This window comes from Anopheles maculipalpis, chromosome 2RL, assembly GCF_943734695.1.
Source record: "Anopheles maculipalpis chromosome 2RL, idAnoMacuDA_375_x, whole genome shotgun sequence".
Lineage (NCBI taxonomy): Eukaryota > Metazoa > Arthropoda > Insecta > Diptera > Culicidae > Anopheles > Anopheles maculipalpis.
Genome location: NC_064871.1, coordinates 83,633,865 through 83,651,447, shown reverse-complemented (window position 1 = coordinate 83,651,447; position 17,583 = coordinate 83,633,865). Strand labels below are relative to the sequence as shown.

The following is a 17,583-nucleotide window of genomic DNA, read 5'->3' as shown; positions in this document are numbered from 1 at the left end:
AGGCAGCTTAAGTTTTTGCATTGGCAGTCGGTGAGGTGCCTCGGCGCTTGAGGATAGCGTTACAGTCGGTGGAGATTGTTGCGAAAATGTTTGTTGCAGTTTCAGGCACACTACCTTTGAGACTTTGGATTGACTTCGAAGACAGATTTAGGGGGTTGGGTAGCGCTACGTGTCAAAACAAATGATGTGTAAGTACATCTGCTTATGATGGAGTACATCTGCTTGGTCGATTGGATTCTTATGAATGGAGTGATTCTCCATTCGTCGTCTTTTTTATGTATATTTTATACTCACTCTCATGTGACTCCTTGTATTACGTCAACTGGTTTTGAGATTTTTTAAAGCTTTATATGTCAGTACGTCGGTGCAGCAGCAGCGTTGGCCTTCATGAGAAATGTCTAGAGTTCAAATCGGATATTGTAATCAAATTGTAAGTGAGGATCATTAAAAGCTGAATGCATTTGTATCAAATGGTTGTTCTGTTCATGCCGTGAATGGCGAGAATGAATGAAGTGATGTCTGCGGGTCTACCACGCAGGCGATGTAAGGGAGCATAGGTAGGAATCAAGGAAAGGAAGGCGGGAGCATCCAGATGCAAAAGAATTCCATCCGACCAGCCAGAAAACGACGGACAGCCTCACGGACGATTTTCCGCTAAATTCGTTCGATCCTTTCGAATAGTATTAGGCCAGTAGGCCACCAAACTAGTGATGCATACTTGATTATCGAACGGATCCAGCAACATTGAGTGCTAGGGATCCTAAGTTCAATATCGACCGTGTTTTCAATATTAACGAAAGTTTCTGGTGAAGCCCTTCTTAAAGATCTTTTGTAACACTAATTCTACTAAGTTCCGAGGACAGGCGAAGCCCATTGGAATTGCACGAGCAATTGGAACGAAACGAGGCAATTTGGAAGACGCTCACAAAAACACTGGCAGGAAAATTTTGAAGCAGCTATCCGGGGGGAAAAGTATTACCACAATCGTTTACAAACATTTAGGAAATGAAAAGGACTGAATATAATGCCTTTGGAGCTCACCGCATGTCGACAAAAGAGTAGGAAAAATATTCTCTCTATGACTCTGACTATGATCTTATATGATCTACCTTAGAGGGTCTTCAAAACCGAGCTTCGAGATCAAGCAGGCCAAGAAGATGGAGTCAAAAGCTGTCTTGCTGAATTCTTCAAACCCTAATAGATATTTTGTTAGAAAAAAAAACAGCAATTCAACCTGTCCGAGAAAGAAAAAAAGCAGATAGTCACGTTCAATTGGAAACCCCGTAACTTTAATTGCCGTAACTCGCGTGCATGGTATGAAAAACGATCCTCATCTAATAAGAGAGAGAACTTCCAAAACCCTTTTGCTAATGTTCTACGTAAGTATGCTGATCAGCAGCAAGCACAACTAGGAAAGAAAAAAAAAACCTCGTTCTATTTCCCTTCCCTACTACATACGTAAACGCCAAGAATTTCCTTTCACTTTCCCACCTTTACCTTCAGCTTATTACGTAGCCACAGAAGAAAAAAAGGGGCGTACGCGCATCGAATCATAGAATACAAACGGTCGATTTTGTCTTAGAAAAGAAGCGTTCAGGCAACGAGGCCAGAAGGCAGGGAGGCAATGAAAGCAAACCAGTCATTGATCAAAGCTGGAGGAATCACTCTCCGGGAACTAGCGTTCCCCGCTCCGAAAGGTCGTATTTTAAACTGTGCGAACGATGTGTGAAAAGGGGGTGAGATACCAAACCATCGGGAGGGTCAGGTGTGTACGAGCGATGGAGAGGAAAAACAAAATCGCACACACAAAAAGGTTAGAGAAGGCGCGTTCTTTATGATAGCACGAGTTAAACATGCCACAACAACGCGAAATGGATCTTAACCATGCGATAAGTGTGCAACCTGCGGAGGTTCATGCTGGTGTGATTGAGTTGTGAATCGTACCAAGCCCCGTCCAGTCATTAATATTGCTCCCCGCTCGGTTGGAGCTCTAGTTGAAGTTGAAGGTGCGTGCAATTTCCCACGCTTTTTCCATTTTGATTTGATTTGCAAACACAAACGATGTTTGCATTTTTGCTATTTTATTTCCAATTTTCTAACGAATAAAACTACGAAAGACTTGTGCGCTTCATCGAGCGACGAACCTTTTCCATCAAAGATTTTTATGTTTGAAGCTTGGCAATGATAAAAGGTGTATGTTTTGTGTGGGGTGTTTTTTCCACGCTCAATGTCAAAATGTACAAACAACTGTGCTTCCGTGTCCACTGCAGGGCAGGTCACGTGCACGGCCAACAACCATCAATCAAGATGAACAAACGCCCTCGCTTCGTGCTGTCTGCTTATCGTCCGACAAATCGTAACACACTCCGAATACATACACACACAGGAAGGAAGTTATCATTCCGCACGATGAAATTGGATGAAAATGGAAAGAATAACATGCACACTTACAGCCACCGTTGTTGCAGATCTATTGCATTGTTACCGTTCTCCAGGTTGATATGATGATAAGTGAGTGCAAACATCAACTGCAAGCCGTGCTTTCTACCGCTACCTTCTACAGCCAGCAGCATTAAGAGCGTTGCCATGAATCAAAATAAACAATCGCTAATGACAGTGACACTGGTTGCACGGAACGATGCAGTCGCTGCACCGTAGGTTTCATTAACACTTGACCCAGTTGAAGGTGACGTTGTGATTCCGAGCTTTAGGAAGATGTCGTTTGCTGTGCTTTCTGCTTTTGCAGCAGGAAACGCCTCCGTCCGATAACGAACCGGGCGTGTGAAAATGTGCTCCATTGTTTTTTTTACTTAGGGTTTTTTTTTCGTTTGTTTCGAAGCGGGAGATTTGTGTATTTTTTGTCCGGAATCGGTGCTGTCTCTCTTCCTGAAGTCTAGCCCCTTTTTTTTTTTTTGAGGAGGCAAACAATTGGAACAACGCGTGCCGCTAAATGAGCTTTACCCGGAGTGGTGGCCCAATTCTTCTCGCGTTGGCAGGGCAGCGCGGATTGGGACTCCGACGAAATTCGACGAGTAGGTCAAACAATTTTAAAAGCGGATTAATAAACAACAACCCGGCCCATCGTTTGCTGGCATCGAGGCGGATTATATAAGCGTCTGTTTTGTTTCAAGCCGTTTGAAACCATTTTTTGGGGGAGGGTGGGTGGTAAAAAAAAAACGAGACAGATGATTTACAGTGTGACCGACCCTTCTGAAATTAATATGAATTCATTCTTAGCCCCGTTTGGGGTAGCCTCATTTGTTAATTCCACCCGAAAACTGTTCCACTGGGGGGGGGGGGGGGGTTTCGTGTGGGAGTCAACATTGTGCTCTTGTTTTGTTGGGGGTAGATTACTTTTCCTGATTATTGTTTTATCACACTCACCGCGACCTATCAAGCTCATCTGATTGTGAATTCGGTTGACAAGAATAATAAATTATGGAGTTTTTCCATCATTCCCTGCGACGAAAACAAAGTAGGTTCACTAAACAGTAAAATTGGAGTTTTTTGTAAATAATTAGGTTAACCAGAACCTGAAGAAGACATCGATCGCGCAGAGTGGCCCGTGATGGTGAGCAGATAATGATGGTTTTATTAGCGAAAGGTCTTTTAAAACTGATGATTTAAGGTAGATACCACCTCCGCAGGTGGTTTGCTGGTTGATTTTGAGTTAAGAAAAAGTAACATTAAATCTCGGCTCATTACCTCGGGTCTAGCCTTCACACCTTGACCCGTCGATCCGTTGTTTTAATTGCCGAGCGTGAAGCGTAACCTTCCTTCACACATTCACACGCGGCTAAGAGAGCGAAGAACGGCTCGCCCACAAGCACAACCAGCCTAATGAGCCCAACCTACCTCATATAAAATCGATCGCAAATGACACAATAGTAGGCCGGAAGGCAAAAGCACATCTTGTGCTGCACTTTATGCAGGCACAATTTCACTAGCTTCCCACCCCTTTGATGGCAGATGCAGCTAGGGCTGCTCGGGTTGGTTGAGCAACTATTTTTTCTTCCGTAACGCAGCTTGAACGATCCCGAAAGCCCACGAAAGAATGAATCGAACGAGCTATGAAAAATTGACACTAATTGTGTGTGAGCAAAGTAGACACACACACACACTCACTTTTGTCATACAATTATGAGATATTCGCCTCCCTATCTTGGGCATTAAAGTTAGATTGCAATTCTGCTTCATCTTTCGCCCTTATATTCCACCCCCGAAGGATGGGTTAAACACAGGTTTGCTTTTATCTGCGCCGTTTTGGCCGAAAACAGGTAAAGATGTTTTTTTTCAGCATCATTTTAACCACAAACAAAGTGTTAAATTGTGCGATCGTTTTCGGTGGGCGAATGGAGATGGTGTGTACGCCCGTAGGGGAGAGGTCATTTGTCACCATAAAGTTAAAACGCCGGCGGAAATGAAGAAAAGCTGCATTATTGTTGGTGCTGTCGATGGTTGAGTTTTCGAGTTACTGTCGAATAAAATGTCACATCGGTCACAGTAAAGTCCGTGTGATGATGCGTTGTAATGATGGCTAATAAATTGATACTTTATGCACCATGTAAAGTGCAAAAAAAAGGTATCTTCCATCATGAATGGTTTACGACTGGGGAGGGGTGTTTGTTTGAAGGTTCGGTATCGGAAATCGGATGCTTACTGGTTGTTTCACACGTAATGTTGATTGCCTTTTGATGGTGGATTTTGTATAATAAAAGCCTTTCCCTTTTGTCTTATCTTTTTGACTTTTAGATAATATTCAAAATGATCGTTTTCTTTGTAGTGATGTGGAAAGAGTTTTTGAAAGGGTAAAGTTTTATGTTACGGACCTCCGTTTATGGCTGAGAGTCGTATTCATTTTACTTAGCTTCATTTAACTCATTTTTAAAAATTGTTGGTGTCATAAAACACTTAACAATTGAATCGCTGTCAAACTTTATTGAAACAGTGATTCATATAAAACATAACTATCAAATATCCAACAACATCATAATATTTATGCACCATCGTTCTATATTGTGTGACAAAATTACTTGAATACTTGTATTTTCAAAACAATAAAAAAATAAAAATGTTTAACAATAAGTTTTAATTTGTTGCAACTTCAATTTAGATATTTTATACAATACAAAAAGCTTCCATTAATTCATTTTTTATTAAGTATGAAGGCTCGTCGCCGCACTGTCAAAAGCTTCAATTAGCTAGAACTTTATTTTAAATAATTTCAATTACTCATATAATTATTGTGCTCACCGTACTAATATTATTTTTAGAAGTAAACCATACATTGAAATAATTAAAATAATTTTAACGAAAAAAAAACTAGCATTTCAGCAAACCTTTTCTTCACTTTTCCCACACATCAAACCTTAGGTGCCCCTAGCCCAACAACATTAACCTTACGTGAGCAAAATCAGGAAAACAGCGCTTTTTCTTCACGTCACAAAACTAAACCGCTTGATGTGCCGCCACCTATTACCGTGTGTGACCGTCCCCTTTCTCCCGCTCTCCTATCTACGTGGTCTCCACCATCACCGCCAAAGGTGAGACCAAATTACACACAAATAAATAACCATGTGTACCACCGCTCGGAAAAGGAAGCAATCACCGATAACAGCGAGTGTGATGGAGGAGAAAAAAAAAAAACAAACAACGAACCAAACACAGCTTCAGGTCGAGTAATCTGTCGAGTGCATAAATCAAAGAGGAAGGAATAGAGCTTCTTGGGGGCTATCTTAAGCAAACCTCTCAAAAGTATTTTCTACTAGTTGAAGAAACACACGCACACAAACGGTGGCGATTCGTCCCCAGCGCCATTGGAGTGTTGCTGTTTCTTAAGCAGTTTGGTGCGAGTCTAGAAATTCGCGAATGTATCATTTACACCTACTCACTCCGTTTCCCCTTTCGAGGAGACGGCAAATGCCTTTCCCTTGCCCAATCGTCGTGGGTGCAGGAACAAGGAACTGGTGCACGAGCGGTGGAGCGATGTGGGTGAGCGATCGCTGTTGACAATGTGTGGTGTTGTTCTTGGTCGCCATCACTCGAGCTCATCACGATCCGTTCGTCCCGTTCGCGCCCGAGCTTTACCCCATCTAATGCCACGCTCGCGGCTTCCACATATAGACCGTTAGCCGCCGGCCGTGTAGGCCGTGACGAGTGACAGACGGACTCCTGGAGCCACTCGAAACGCCATACTCCAAAACGTCTTAGCGCTAAGGGAGACCGAGACCTGAAGACGATCTTCCCGCAACTCCCGCAGTCGAATGGAGTACGTGTGTGTGTGTGTGCGTCCTCCCCAAAAATGGACAGGATAGAAGCGAACCGGCCCGTACTTGGACGGACGTTTGATTATTTATCTGGATATACCGAAGTCAACGAACGATAATATCGCCATCATTCGAGCGATTTCATGTGTGGCGAGCTGTGTTTTCGATTTCGTTTTTGGTTAGAGAAAGACATTAAAGTTTCGCCTCCGGCCATCGGCATTCCTGAAGACAAACGCAGCTCAACCACTTTTTTTTTAACGTAAAAATGTGTAGATTTTGTCGATGATCGTTCTCTAATGTACGATTCTACTTCTGCCGTCCCCGGCAAGCGAACGGAGATGGAAAATGATCCTTATGGGAAAAGGCTTTCCACCCAATTTGGAAGGACAGGTCCACATTTGTCTACCTTTATAGGGCAACTGATTTTGTAGTTTACAACCAAATCTAATGCCGAAAGCTCTGCCAGTGTGACTTTGCTTTATGGGAAAGTATAAATTTTGATAGGCTGTTACGATGACATTTAATTTCGCGGTACTAAAACCGAATTGCTTCAGAAGCGAATAGTAAGTCCGTTTCATGCTTCAGCCACCTTGGTGAACGGGGAGAAAAAATGATTTTGAATTAATATTAGGCAAGATAGTGGTGAATGCAGTTTATTTTATTCATTTAAGTGTCAATAAAAGTGTTATGAAAACACAAATTGCCTTCGGAAAATGGCAAGAAAAGATGAATTTATTTATTAAACCATTAATAAGCATTAGCAAGAGCTCAATTTTCATCATGAAGTAAATAAGAATTATTTTTTAATGTTGACCTACAACTCATTCTAAAATGAACACAAATGAATTAAAACGAAAAAAGTGATCACAAAGCCATGATCGCACGACTCTTAGCACAGCTCTCTATGCTTGTTTCTTCAACTTTATTCATTGAAAAATTTAAATATTCCCATCATAATCAGCCATCAACACAACCGTAGTACAAAATGATTTATAGCCAAACATGTGCCCACGAACATCATGAGTAAAGTTTTTAAGAACACCCAAAACCATTACTCCAACACCTTTCGAGTCAAAACACAATGAGCCAAGAGGAATGTTCAACTTAATGCATTTCTCCCTCACAAACGCGAATCATCCACTCAGCACACATCGTCAGCTTGGTGAATAAAATGATAAAATGGTGCCATTCTGCTCGATACGAGAGATATCGCACCAATGATAAGCGGAAGAAAAATATAACCACCTCGGGGGAGGTGATGAGTTTTGTGCAAAGAAAGGAAAATTAAACATCTTCCCTCGGGGGAGGAGCTCGGTGCACTGCCTTATCGTGGCCCTGATTGTGCCATGAATATTCAGCGTGCGATAAATAACCGTTGTTCTTGTAGGGCAGAAAAAGCTAAGCCCGCTCTAATATGGCATAATTTTTCTTTCCCTCTGTCGGATGTAGTTGTTGGCGATGTGCACAAATTGTGCATTAGTGTTGGCCGGCCGGCAGCCCACAAGGAAACCCTTTTACGAAGCTGCGCAGTTTGTGCTGGTTTGTTGCAAAATCAATGCGAACAGGTGGCAAGAGACCTGAAATAAAACGAAGCAAATTAGTGCGGCAAATCGTGGCGGGTGGTACCATGCCATCGTTGCTCGGTGCAAGAAGAAGCTATCCCCTGGGCTGCAAGGGAGCAGGGAGCTGAAAGACGGGGAAGGGAACGTAAGCGTGTGTGCGCGCGCGCGCCAGAGAAAGGGGCACATAAAGGAGGCAAGAAAATGGGCCAACAAACCCGGGATGCGCATCTCGTGCCTTTTTTTTTTGCTTCGCTTCCACGAGTATGTATGCATTGCACTTGCAACTACATACCGAACGACGAGCAAGAGCTGCACAAAACGCGCGCACCGCACGGCAGCGAAACGGAAGAAACTCGGAGGAAAAGTGGAATCGAGCACAAAAGCGCATTGTTCTAGCAGCGCTGAGACACCGTGTGCCATTTTCACTCTTCATTGAGTTTCCCGGCCGCGGACAGACACTTTCCACACCCATGGTTAGCCGGCCCGGTTGGTGGAAGAAGAAAGCTGACCTCCTATCAGCCGTCCTACACTAGCCGCGTTCCGGTACAACGAGGGAAGCCTGGAGCTTCCCTTTTTTTGCACTCGAGTTAGACACCCCCCCTCTTTTGGCTGCAGTTTGATTGACAATCACGTCACCGTATCACCACCGTAGGGCATACGCGGTACAAACGGGCGCTGCTGCTTTTACTTTGCCCGTTTGATGAAGTGAAAATCGTCTACGAATAACAGCCGTTCGTCACTTGCTGTGGCGTTGATGTCTTTTGTGCTGTTTTGTATTGTTTTTTCCGTTTTTTTTTTGACTTGCTAATTTGGCGCTAATCTTTTTCTATTGTTTTTATCTTTATTAAGGAACAGCTTAAAAATCTCGTTACGATTGTTCAGCCTTCTTTTCGGAGGCTCATTAACTGTGTATGTGTGTGTGTGTATTTCTCGAACTGATCGAATCGCGATCGACGGAAATGGTGCAAATAGGCGATTCGCATCGTTTGCTCGTGACAAATTTGTGCACATCCTCGGGCGGAATTTCGTATTTGGCACACACACACAAGCACACATTCCTGCCACAAATTGGCATCCAATGGAGTGTTCCTACCTGGCATGGGTAGGCGATTATTATTTATCAATTAGCGTCAAGGTGCTGCTCCTTTTCTATGGCGGCGATGGTTCGATCTGACCTAGAGCTTGGGCGTGCGTGTGTGTGTCAGCTGGGAGAGAGAAAAAAAAAGCGACGGCTTAAATGAGCCGTTAAAGGTAAAGGCGTTCGGAGACTTCCATTTCACGCCACCCATTTCCGCCACACGTGGCACCAAGGAGGCACTACTAAATCTATTAATTATCGGGCTTTTTTGTGTGTGCTTGGGAGACTCGGAAAGAAAAAAAACAAGACTCCCTCTTGATTCCTCTTTCAGGGAGTCTGGGTGTTAATCTTTGCTAGTGAGCAACCACCCTTATAGCCAAGAAGAAAGAACTCCACGGGTGTAAATCGTATAGTATAAATTTCTTTTCCTCTCCCTAGCCTAACACTCAACCGGGTGCCCTTTTTCGAATGAATTTTTCTCCCAATTTGTGTGTGTGTGTGCCTAGGTGCCATCCCACCCCATCTCATACCCTGGCGTAGGCTTTGTGGTGAAGGGAATTATTTATGAGTTACACAACCCTACCCTGCCCAACTAGGCCAAATGAAGCGCACAGTCTTAAGCGCACAACCATTCTCCAATTCTAAAGCTAAACCTCTTAACGCTTCCCAAGATGCAAACCTTGGGCGGCTGATCGCTTGTGAACGGAAAATTGGCCTCGAAAGTATGACCCACTTTTTTGCCATTCCCCATCTCTTCCTTCTTCCAGCAGGTCTTTGCAACAGTTCTCCCCCCTCAAAGAAGGGGACCGCAGTTTAGAATCATTAGCCAGAATAATCTGGCCCAGGAAGAGGCTGAAAGAGAAGACTGGGTCAACCTGTTGCTGCGGTGTTGCCTCACCGGGGCGACAAATTATCGCTCCAAAAGCATTTCGAAAAGCCAGTTCAAATAAGTTAAGCATTATTATTCAAAGCGGTTTGGTTCGTTTTCTGGGCAAAGCGGCTCATATTGTTGTGAGTGTTTGTTAGGTAATGTTTTTACTTCCATTTTCTGCATTATGTATCGTGAACGCTCGTGGAGTTCTAAATGTAAGTAGGTGATTTAGATGTAGAACAAAGATCAATAAACGATGTATTTAAAGGAATTATTTTTACTGTGACGATAGACCAAACCATTCTATAGTATTTCTCATGCAACATACAACAAGATTTATCGATTCTGAAGCAGTAGCATCGAAGAACAGAGATCGCATACTTTTTCTTAAACAACCAAAGCATGATTAAACCCTTAGGACACAGTATCAGCATGTTTTCCAGAACCACCCCCCCCACCTCCCAAAAACTACACTCCCTCAAATCTAACGCAGCTTTCTCGACCCGAATAGTGGACCGGAAAATGCGCATCGAAGCACCATTAACAGTTTGCCCCGAAGCTTGTCTGTCCAATTTTGGGGGCTTCAAATTTTCACACGCTAAGCAGGCCCGATTGTTAACCTCCATCGAACGTCACTGATTGATCGCGTAGTGCGACCCCCAGACCCATGTTGAAGAGCAAGACGACTACAGGCGACACCGCCATCATCATCAAACCGACCCCGGCGTGAAAAAGGTCAGCCGAGGAGTGGGTTTCATTTGGGGTCGTCCACTTCGGAGTCACTTATCCCTCCTGCCGGCTGGTCTGACGCGAGCTCCCGCCCGTGGAGAAAACTGGATCAAACGAACGCCCTTCCTGCGAGACAATTTCTTCGGATGGTGCGTTAGAGCATCACTCGGTCGTCAACCTGCATTCTCCCTTCGGGCGAGGTCACAACTTTCCACTTTCGTTTCCGATTCGGTCGCCGCCGGGGCAACACTGTGCGATTAAGATGCTCGCAGGCTGCAAGGCTTCGTTTGGTTCCGTGCGGCATGCAGTAGGGGTTAAAGGAAAAGAAGAGTGATCACGCGATTTACGGACGATGATAACCGGACGACATCCGAACGACGGGTTTCGACGTGTCGGCGTGATTTTGTTGGAAAAATAGATCCCCGAGCACGATGTAAATGTGACACGATAACCGAGCTGAGATGATAAGTTCCAGTGGTTCTTTGGGCGAGCAAACGAAGGAGAAGGGAGAAGAGTGAGTTTTAGTGATCATAAAATAAATTCTCATCCAACATTATCACCTGGAACAAATGTCCAAAAGGGGGATAAAGGAAATGGTTTCAATTTAGCATAAGCTTTAAAATACGAGGTAACTTTTAGCATACCCTTTTTTGCTTTTTATGCATGTCTGCGGGTCTATGTGTGTGTGTGTGTGTGTGTTTACAAAACAACAAAACATGCTTGTTTGTTGCTGGTGTTACATTTCTTTTTCCCAACCTCGCCGCACACGCTAATTTGCATACATTAGACATATGTGCTTCCTTCCGTTTCCATCTCAGCCATCTCTGCATCTTGCATGTTGCCTATGGATCACCCTATGCTGCTCGGTCTAGCAGCATAATTTGCATATTTTCTCCTCATCAACAACCCGATCATGGTGCTTTTAGCGGTGATTTAGAAATAGAAAACGATCGACATGCGACTCAACTGATCTTGCATTAGGAGGTGAAAATAAGGCCGACCTGGCCTTGAGGATGTGCACGAGTGGCACGACCTGGTGTACGGGTGTGTGCGTGTGTGTGTGTGTGTGTGTGTGTGTGTGTGTGTGTGTGTGTGTGTGTGTGGTGCGACTGCATGGAAAATTGCTCCCTGCATGTAAACCAAACAAAAAAATCTCACAACAAAAAGCAAAACAACCGGAATTGATCACGAAATTGACCCTCACAACACACGCCACAGCCGCCACGAGTGAAGACGAGCAGGGACTTTAAAATCGCACTCGATTCCGGTAGAAAATGTCGTCTTAAACGGTCGCTTCCGAAGCGACAATTAAGATGCTCCGATTGAGCTGTATCGTGACGACAAGAAGAAAGTCGACAGCGTTTCCCGTCGTACCGGGTCGACGGCAATAGAAAGAACCCCCCACGAAACGATTCGAATGTGGAATGTGAAAAGTGATAATTATCCAAACCCGATTACACGATCTAGCGTCATCGGCAAAATTCAATCAAATCACAAACCCTATTACGGATCGCCGGTCACATCAGGGTGCATCATCGTTTTTTTCCCGCTGCGGTGGTCACTTTACGACTTCGCAGCTTATGCCACTTTGCGCTCGTAAAGCGTCTTCGTTTTATGTTAGCGCCCTCAGCGCCCTTTTCGGAACGATGCACATCCATTCGCATACCGGTGCTGATTGTGGCGATACAGCGATGGTAAAGACACATTCCGCACAACTTATAACTGTGCAGCTGAGTGCATCTTGAGACGTGAGAAGGATTGCATTGGAATTTGAGGTATGGTATGTCACAAGGGAAGAGGTTGATGGAAATTTGAATGCGCGATAAAAATCTGTTTGATGTGGGGTACATATTTAATTGATAATTTTATTGTGAGAGTGTAATTAAATATTTCACATAAAAGATTTAAGTGTATTTTTTTCGGCTGAAGAACAGTATAAGATCAAAAAAAAAGGAAATTGCGGTCGGAAAATATTGCTCTTTTATGAATAAATTAATGACGTAAATGTTAATTGGCTTTTGCTTTAAAAATCAAGACTAAACTTTAAAAAATAGTAAAAATTAAATAATTTAGCCAGTGATCTAACACACCGGTGCGTTGTGTAATTAGATATCGACTTCTCGGACAAAGTAGGAGTCGAACAGATCTAGGAGTCGTACTGACCTGGTAGGGTAATTAAAGACCATTCCAGGACTCTGTCGAGTTACCTTCCACCAACGAAAGATTTTTCATCTGTTGCTCCAGCACGTTAGCACTCATAATGATACTTTAAGGTCCTCCAGGCCTCACCATTATTGAGACACTTTTATTTTTCTTGCCATGTAGGTTCCTTCTCTAGCCACCATTTGGAGAGATGCGCTGCCACACAGCTTATACTTTTCTTATTTCTTCTCAAAGCAACAAATTATTGATAATAACAATGATAATAATCATCAGTAGAATTCTTTTTATTTCGTGCTTGCCCGTATTGCTGTACAGAGAATGATTTAAAGTCAGTCTGGATGAGATGCTGACAAAATTGTGTTTTAAATAGCTTTATGATTATCCTCTGAAAACCATATTCTAGACCCGTTTTTCCTAGAACTTCTATTCACCGGAATACAAAATAATGACTCTTGTACAAGAAAACAAATCACTCGACAATAAATAAAGACAAATCAATGAACATTCCTGAACAATCTTCCTGCCACATCGAATTGACGATTTCCTCATTTTTGCGCTCCATTTTTGGATCCCCCAGGCTGTAAATCGTTAACTTCCCCATGGTTCTACGGCTCATTGTAAGCCCACGAATGATACGTCCGTGTGTGTGAGTATGCTCCAAACAATGCTTAAGAAATATGACAAATTTGCGTGTAATTATGATGCGGCATTTAGGGGTTTTTTTTCGATACCAAGCAAACGAGCGCTCAAACGAACGGGCGCGCGCACGCCCAGCTGTGGTTGCGGTTTCGATGTCGTCGCACTAATTTCCCAAACGCTTCGGGCGGTCGAACACATGGGGCGCACCCGCACTAGCGTGACAATGACCTTCGATTTTTTTTGTAGGTTGCCTTTGTCGTTATACGAACGAGGGTTTCAAAAGGGTGGCAAAACAAAATTCCAAATCTTTGCTTTTGGTAGGATGCTAGGAATGTCTCACAAAATTGAACGTTTCCTTGTTGGGAAAAAGCAAACGAGTGCGAAGAATTCAACGGAAGGAAAGATGTACAAAAAAAATCCTTACCTTAATAACATAATTGAACCACGTTATGTGGTATTTTGGATTTATTTTTGTACCCACGGCAGCAATTAATTTTGCATTTTACACGAAAGATTTCAACGCACCAGCAAAAGACACGAACCGACAAAAAGACATCTCAACTCGAGAGCTCGGCGTTCTCGTTGCCAAATTTGAGCTGCGATATTTTGTTTGTTTTTATTTTTAAACTTTACATTGTGCTGTCACATACGGATGCATCGATCGAGACGCGTAGGGAAACGTCGGTTGAATTCGTAATATCGCTTACCACGCAACGCGGTTTCGTGGAAGAATTTTCGGATCGTTCGCTTAGGCGGGCACGGGACACGAAATTGAACCGGCACGGCTTGTCAGAACGTCCCATTGAATTACGTTTGATTAATTGATTTCTTTAATAATCGAATCGTTTTGCTGATCGCGTTTGTGTGTGTTTGCATGAGTATGAAGGTGAACGCAAGGAGAACGTTCATCATAATCGGAAAACAAATGGATGATTAAAATTAAATTTTTTTTTTAGCGAAGCTGATTAGGGTGTGATTTACCTGGAGCGTTACAAATTTATTAATTCGCCCACAGAAAAGACTCCTAACAGGGTATCTACATCTGTGTCTTAAACTTCAACAATCGATCCAAAAGACTAAGTCACCGTACCTTCGAAGGCTAGAAATTGAGCAAAATCTTTAGGACTTGTAAGATCCAAAACATTGCATACCTCCAGACACACCTCTTTGGTGTTACATCAAGATCTGTAATAACTTTCTGCCACATTGTTTCGATGGCATCGATTTGAAGTACGCCTCAATAAATTAAGTCATTTATCGCACGCTCTGGAAACGTCCAGACAACCAGGAAGTATCTCAGCAGCACATCAGACTAGGCTATCGAAAGAAAGTCTACCTAATGCCATTTCTCCCACACCGCCTTTGGTATCCGTTTTGGTCCAACGACGACACCAACACTGCGACCAAGCCACCAAACCTTCAACCAAGGCGTGTTGATTGCGCAAGTCGCACTAAATAGCTCCTGTCGAAGGAGGAGAAATCGGCGAACATGGCTTATAATATTGATCGATTTTACCCTCCCCATAATCTAGCGGAGAGATGAAGATCGATCAGCTGCTACCAACCAGCGCAAAGTAAAGCATTAGCATCAACTCCCGAGCTCCCCCGGAGCGAGCGAGAGTGGACGAATAATTATAGAAATTATCTCCGGTGATGGCAAAACAGGGAGAACAGGGATCACAGATCACGGTCTGATCGCTTTACTCCGCTGATGTTAATCGGTGAACACGAAATAGTGCGACACATTGAAACGGACCCCCGTTCCGACTCCGGTGCGGCTGTTTAATAACAAAAATTTACGAGCACAATCATCCCGGCGGGTCCAGTTCCCTGGGTGGTTCCGTCACAAGAGCGCGCGCGAATCGAATGATGGATGAGGATGGAAATGGATCCGCGCTTGGGATCGCTGTCGGACCAGCTGATCCGTCGAATATCTCGCTCGGTGCACCGAAAAGCAAAATAAACTGAGTCATCCCATACCCGAGCGAGGCGGGATGGGCCCGTGATGGTATTTCAGTCAACAGAGCCCTCGCGGCCAAGGTTAAACCGATGATGGTATTGGGCGATATACGATAAAATATTCCAGTCTAAAGTACTTTTAGCTAAGCCACGGAACCGTGAAGGAGAACACAGCCGCGCTGAGGCCATGCTGAGCCGTGTCGTAAAAATCTTAATTTTATTTCTTCACACGTGGTTCCAGGCCAGGCCCGAGTGAAACGTTTATCTTGGCGACGGAATAAAAGCGAAGGAGAGAAAAACGTCGCAGTCTCCAACTCGCGGAACAAAATTATCACACACCGAATCATCACCTCAATCATCGTGATTGTGGAACATGGAGGAATTCAACAACAACAAAAAAACGGAATAAATCCAAACAAAAACATAAAAAACAGCTAAATGACATCAAGCTTCAGCTCCTAATCCTAGCTTTGAAATCGGGTGTGTGTATTGTTTTCTTCTTCTGCGCTATTTTCGCATGCTTATAAAATATTTAAATGATCCTCATTTGTAAAACTATCGTTTTGGCCCCGGTACGTAGCGCACGAAACAGCAGCCGTCTGTTTGACTAGTTTATAGCCGAGTGGTTCGCGTTGTTTTGAGGGGCTAACATTGGGTTGCATTATGCAAACAATTCGTTTGATTTGTTTGATTCTTACAACATCAACACAATTATTATTAATTTTGGAAATATTTTCAAACATTAACTTGATATTAAAGCATTCGTATCACCCTTTTCAAAGCTTGTAGGTAGTCATTAGTGTTAGAGGTCCTCGATAGAAAATTGCTAGTTGAAGCACACTGAGGTTCTCCTTGGTGATTTCTGTGTGATATCCACAGCTCGTGATAAAGAATTGGCTGGATCCTTCAAATTGCTCCTGCTAATTACTAGACGTAATACTAGGCCCACGACTTAATCTCTGAGACAAGCAATCGAATTTCCAACATCTGACTGAGCCGCAATGCAAAAGTTCTACTGATAAAAGAGACTTCGATTTCTCTGCTAAAGATTTCCCTAGACAACAATTTCCCGCAACTTCAACTACTTGCATAAGTGTAGCATTGTTGAGAGTTGTCTTTATGAACGTCTTATTCTAACTCCTGTTCTCCACATGAATTCTAGAAGACTCGTTGAAAAAAAAATCTGAATTTGAATAATGCTTTTTCCACAGCTCATGATACCAATGATACCATCAGTCTCTATATGGTTATTAATTCTAGATCTTGGACTTCTGTAAAGCCCTAAACTGAAACGACTAAGAATCGGGTCTCCTGGACACCTCGTGGACACTAAGCTTGACGCATATTTTTTATAATAAATTGAATTAAAAAAATCGTATTAAAATAGTGATTGTCATACGTAATGCAAACTAATGAGACATTACAATAAACGCATGTTCACTACTTACTGATGTGTCCATTCGCAGGGTGTGGTATATGTCCGTTTGCTCTATATCCGGCAGGCATCTTGCAGACTCCGCTTCTCCGCAAGGCAAAACAAAACCGGCACACAGCACACAAAGCTCACCACCGAGGTGCAATACGCGATTATATTTAATGCTGTTTTACACCACCGATCACCACCTTTACCTTCTCCACCACAACTACGCAACAAAAACCAATTGCACAGCACGTAATCGAACTGGCAAAAGCTACGCGCACACCAACACACGCCTCATGCTAATTTCTTATTTTTTTGTTATTTTGCAATCAACGTACACCAACACACGAACGTCGCACATCAGTACACTTTGCGCTCCACTTCTAGATGCGGCCGGATCCGGAACATCCGGGCCACCATGTTCGGCACTGATTTTTCCTACACCGAAAAGCACCTCCGTGCGTACACATACACTTGCACCTGGAGCCACAATTCTTGGCGATCACTGACACTACGAACTGGAGCACACTAGAGGATAGCTGATAGCTGGAAGGGTGGGTAGGAAAATTGATTTCTAGTACTAAAATGCCGTTTCACGAGACGTGCTGGAGATGTTTCGTAATGGGGACGATGTGCGCATACATCTTATAGTTTCACTACACTTGAGTCAACGAATACACAGAACGGGATGTGGGGTAAGGAGACCGGATAGAGGGGAAGGTATTGAGGAGTTGTTTAGCACTGTTACACTCACTGGATGGGTGATTGCTACGTTTCTTTTTGCGATATTGTTCTAGCAGTTCTAGCGGAATTATTAATGTAGAAATCTATTAGTATCCTAGTCACGGCACCAGAATTACATAGTGAGGAAATTGTTTCGTTAGTGATTTTTTACA

At 43.4% G+C, this 17,583-nt stretch overlaps 2 protein-coding genes across 3 annotated transcripts in view; one reads left to right on the top strand and one right to left on the bottom strand.

The window, feature by feature from the left end:
- The window catches only part of LOC126567965 (protein kinase C, brain isozyme), a 247,902-nt gene extending 233,687 nt beyond the window's left edge, over positions 1 to 14,215 (top strand). The window contains exon 14 of the mRNA XM_050224351.1: positions 14,206 to 14,215. The gene's annotated coding sequence lies outside the window, so the exon portion shown is untranslated. The remainder of the gene's footprint in view (positions 1 to 14,205) is intronic.
- LOC126567919 (calpain-11-like) overlaps positions 1 to 16,875 on the bottom strand; it is a 31,068-nt gene extending 14,193 nt beyond the window's left edge. For both annotated transcript variants that reach the window (XM_050224284.1, XM_050224285.1), the window contains exon 1: positions 16,716 to 16,875. In XM_050224284.1, the coding sequence (XP_050080241.1) occupies positions 16,716 to 16,773 (58 nt within the window). In that variant the 5' untranslated portion in view covers positions 16,774 to 16,875. The remainder of the gene's footprint in view (positions 1 to 16,715) is intronic.
- Between the last annotated feature and the right edge of the window lie 708 nt (positions 16,876 to 17,583).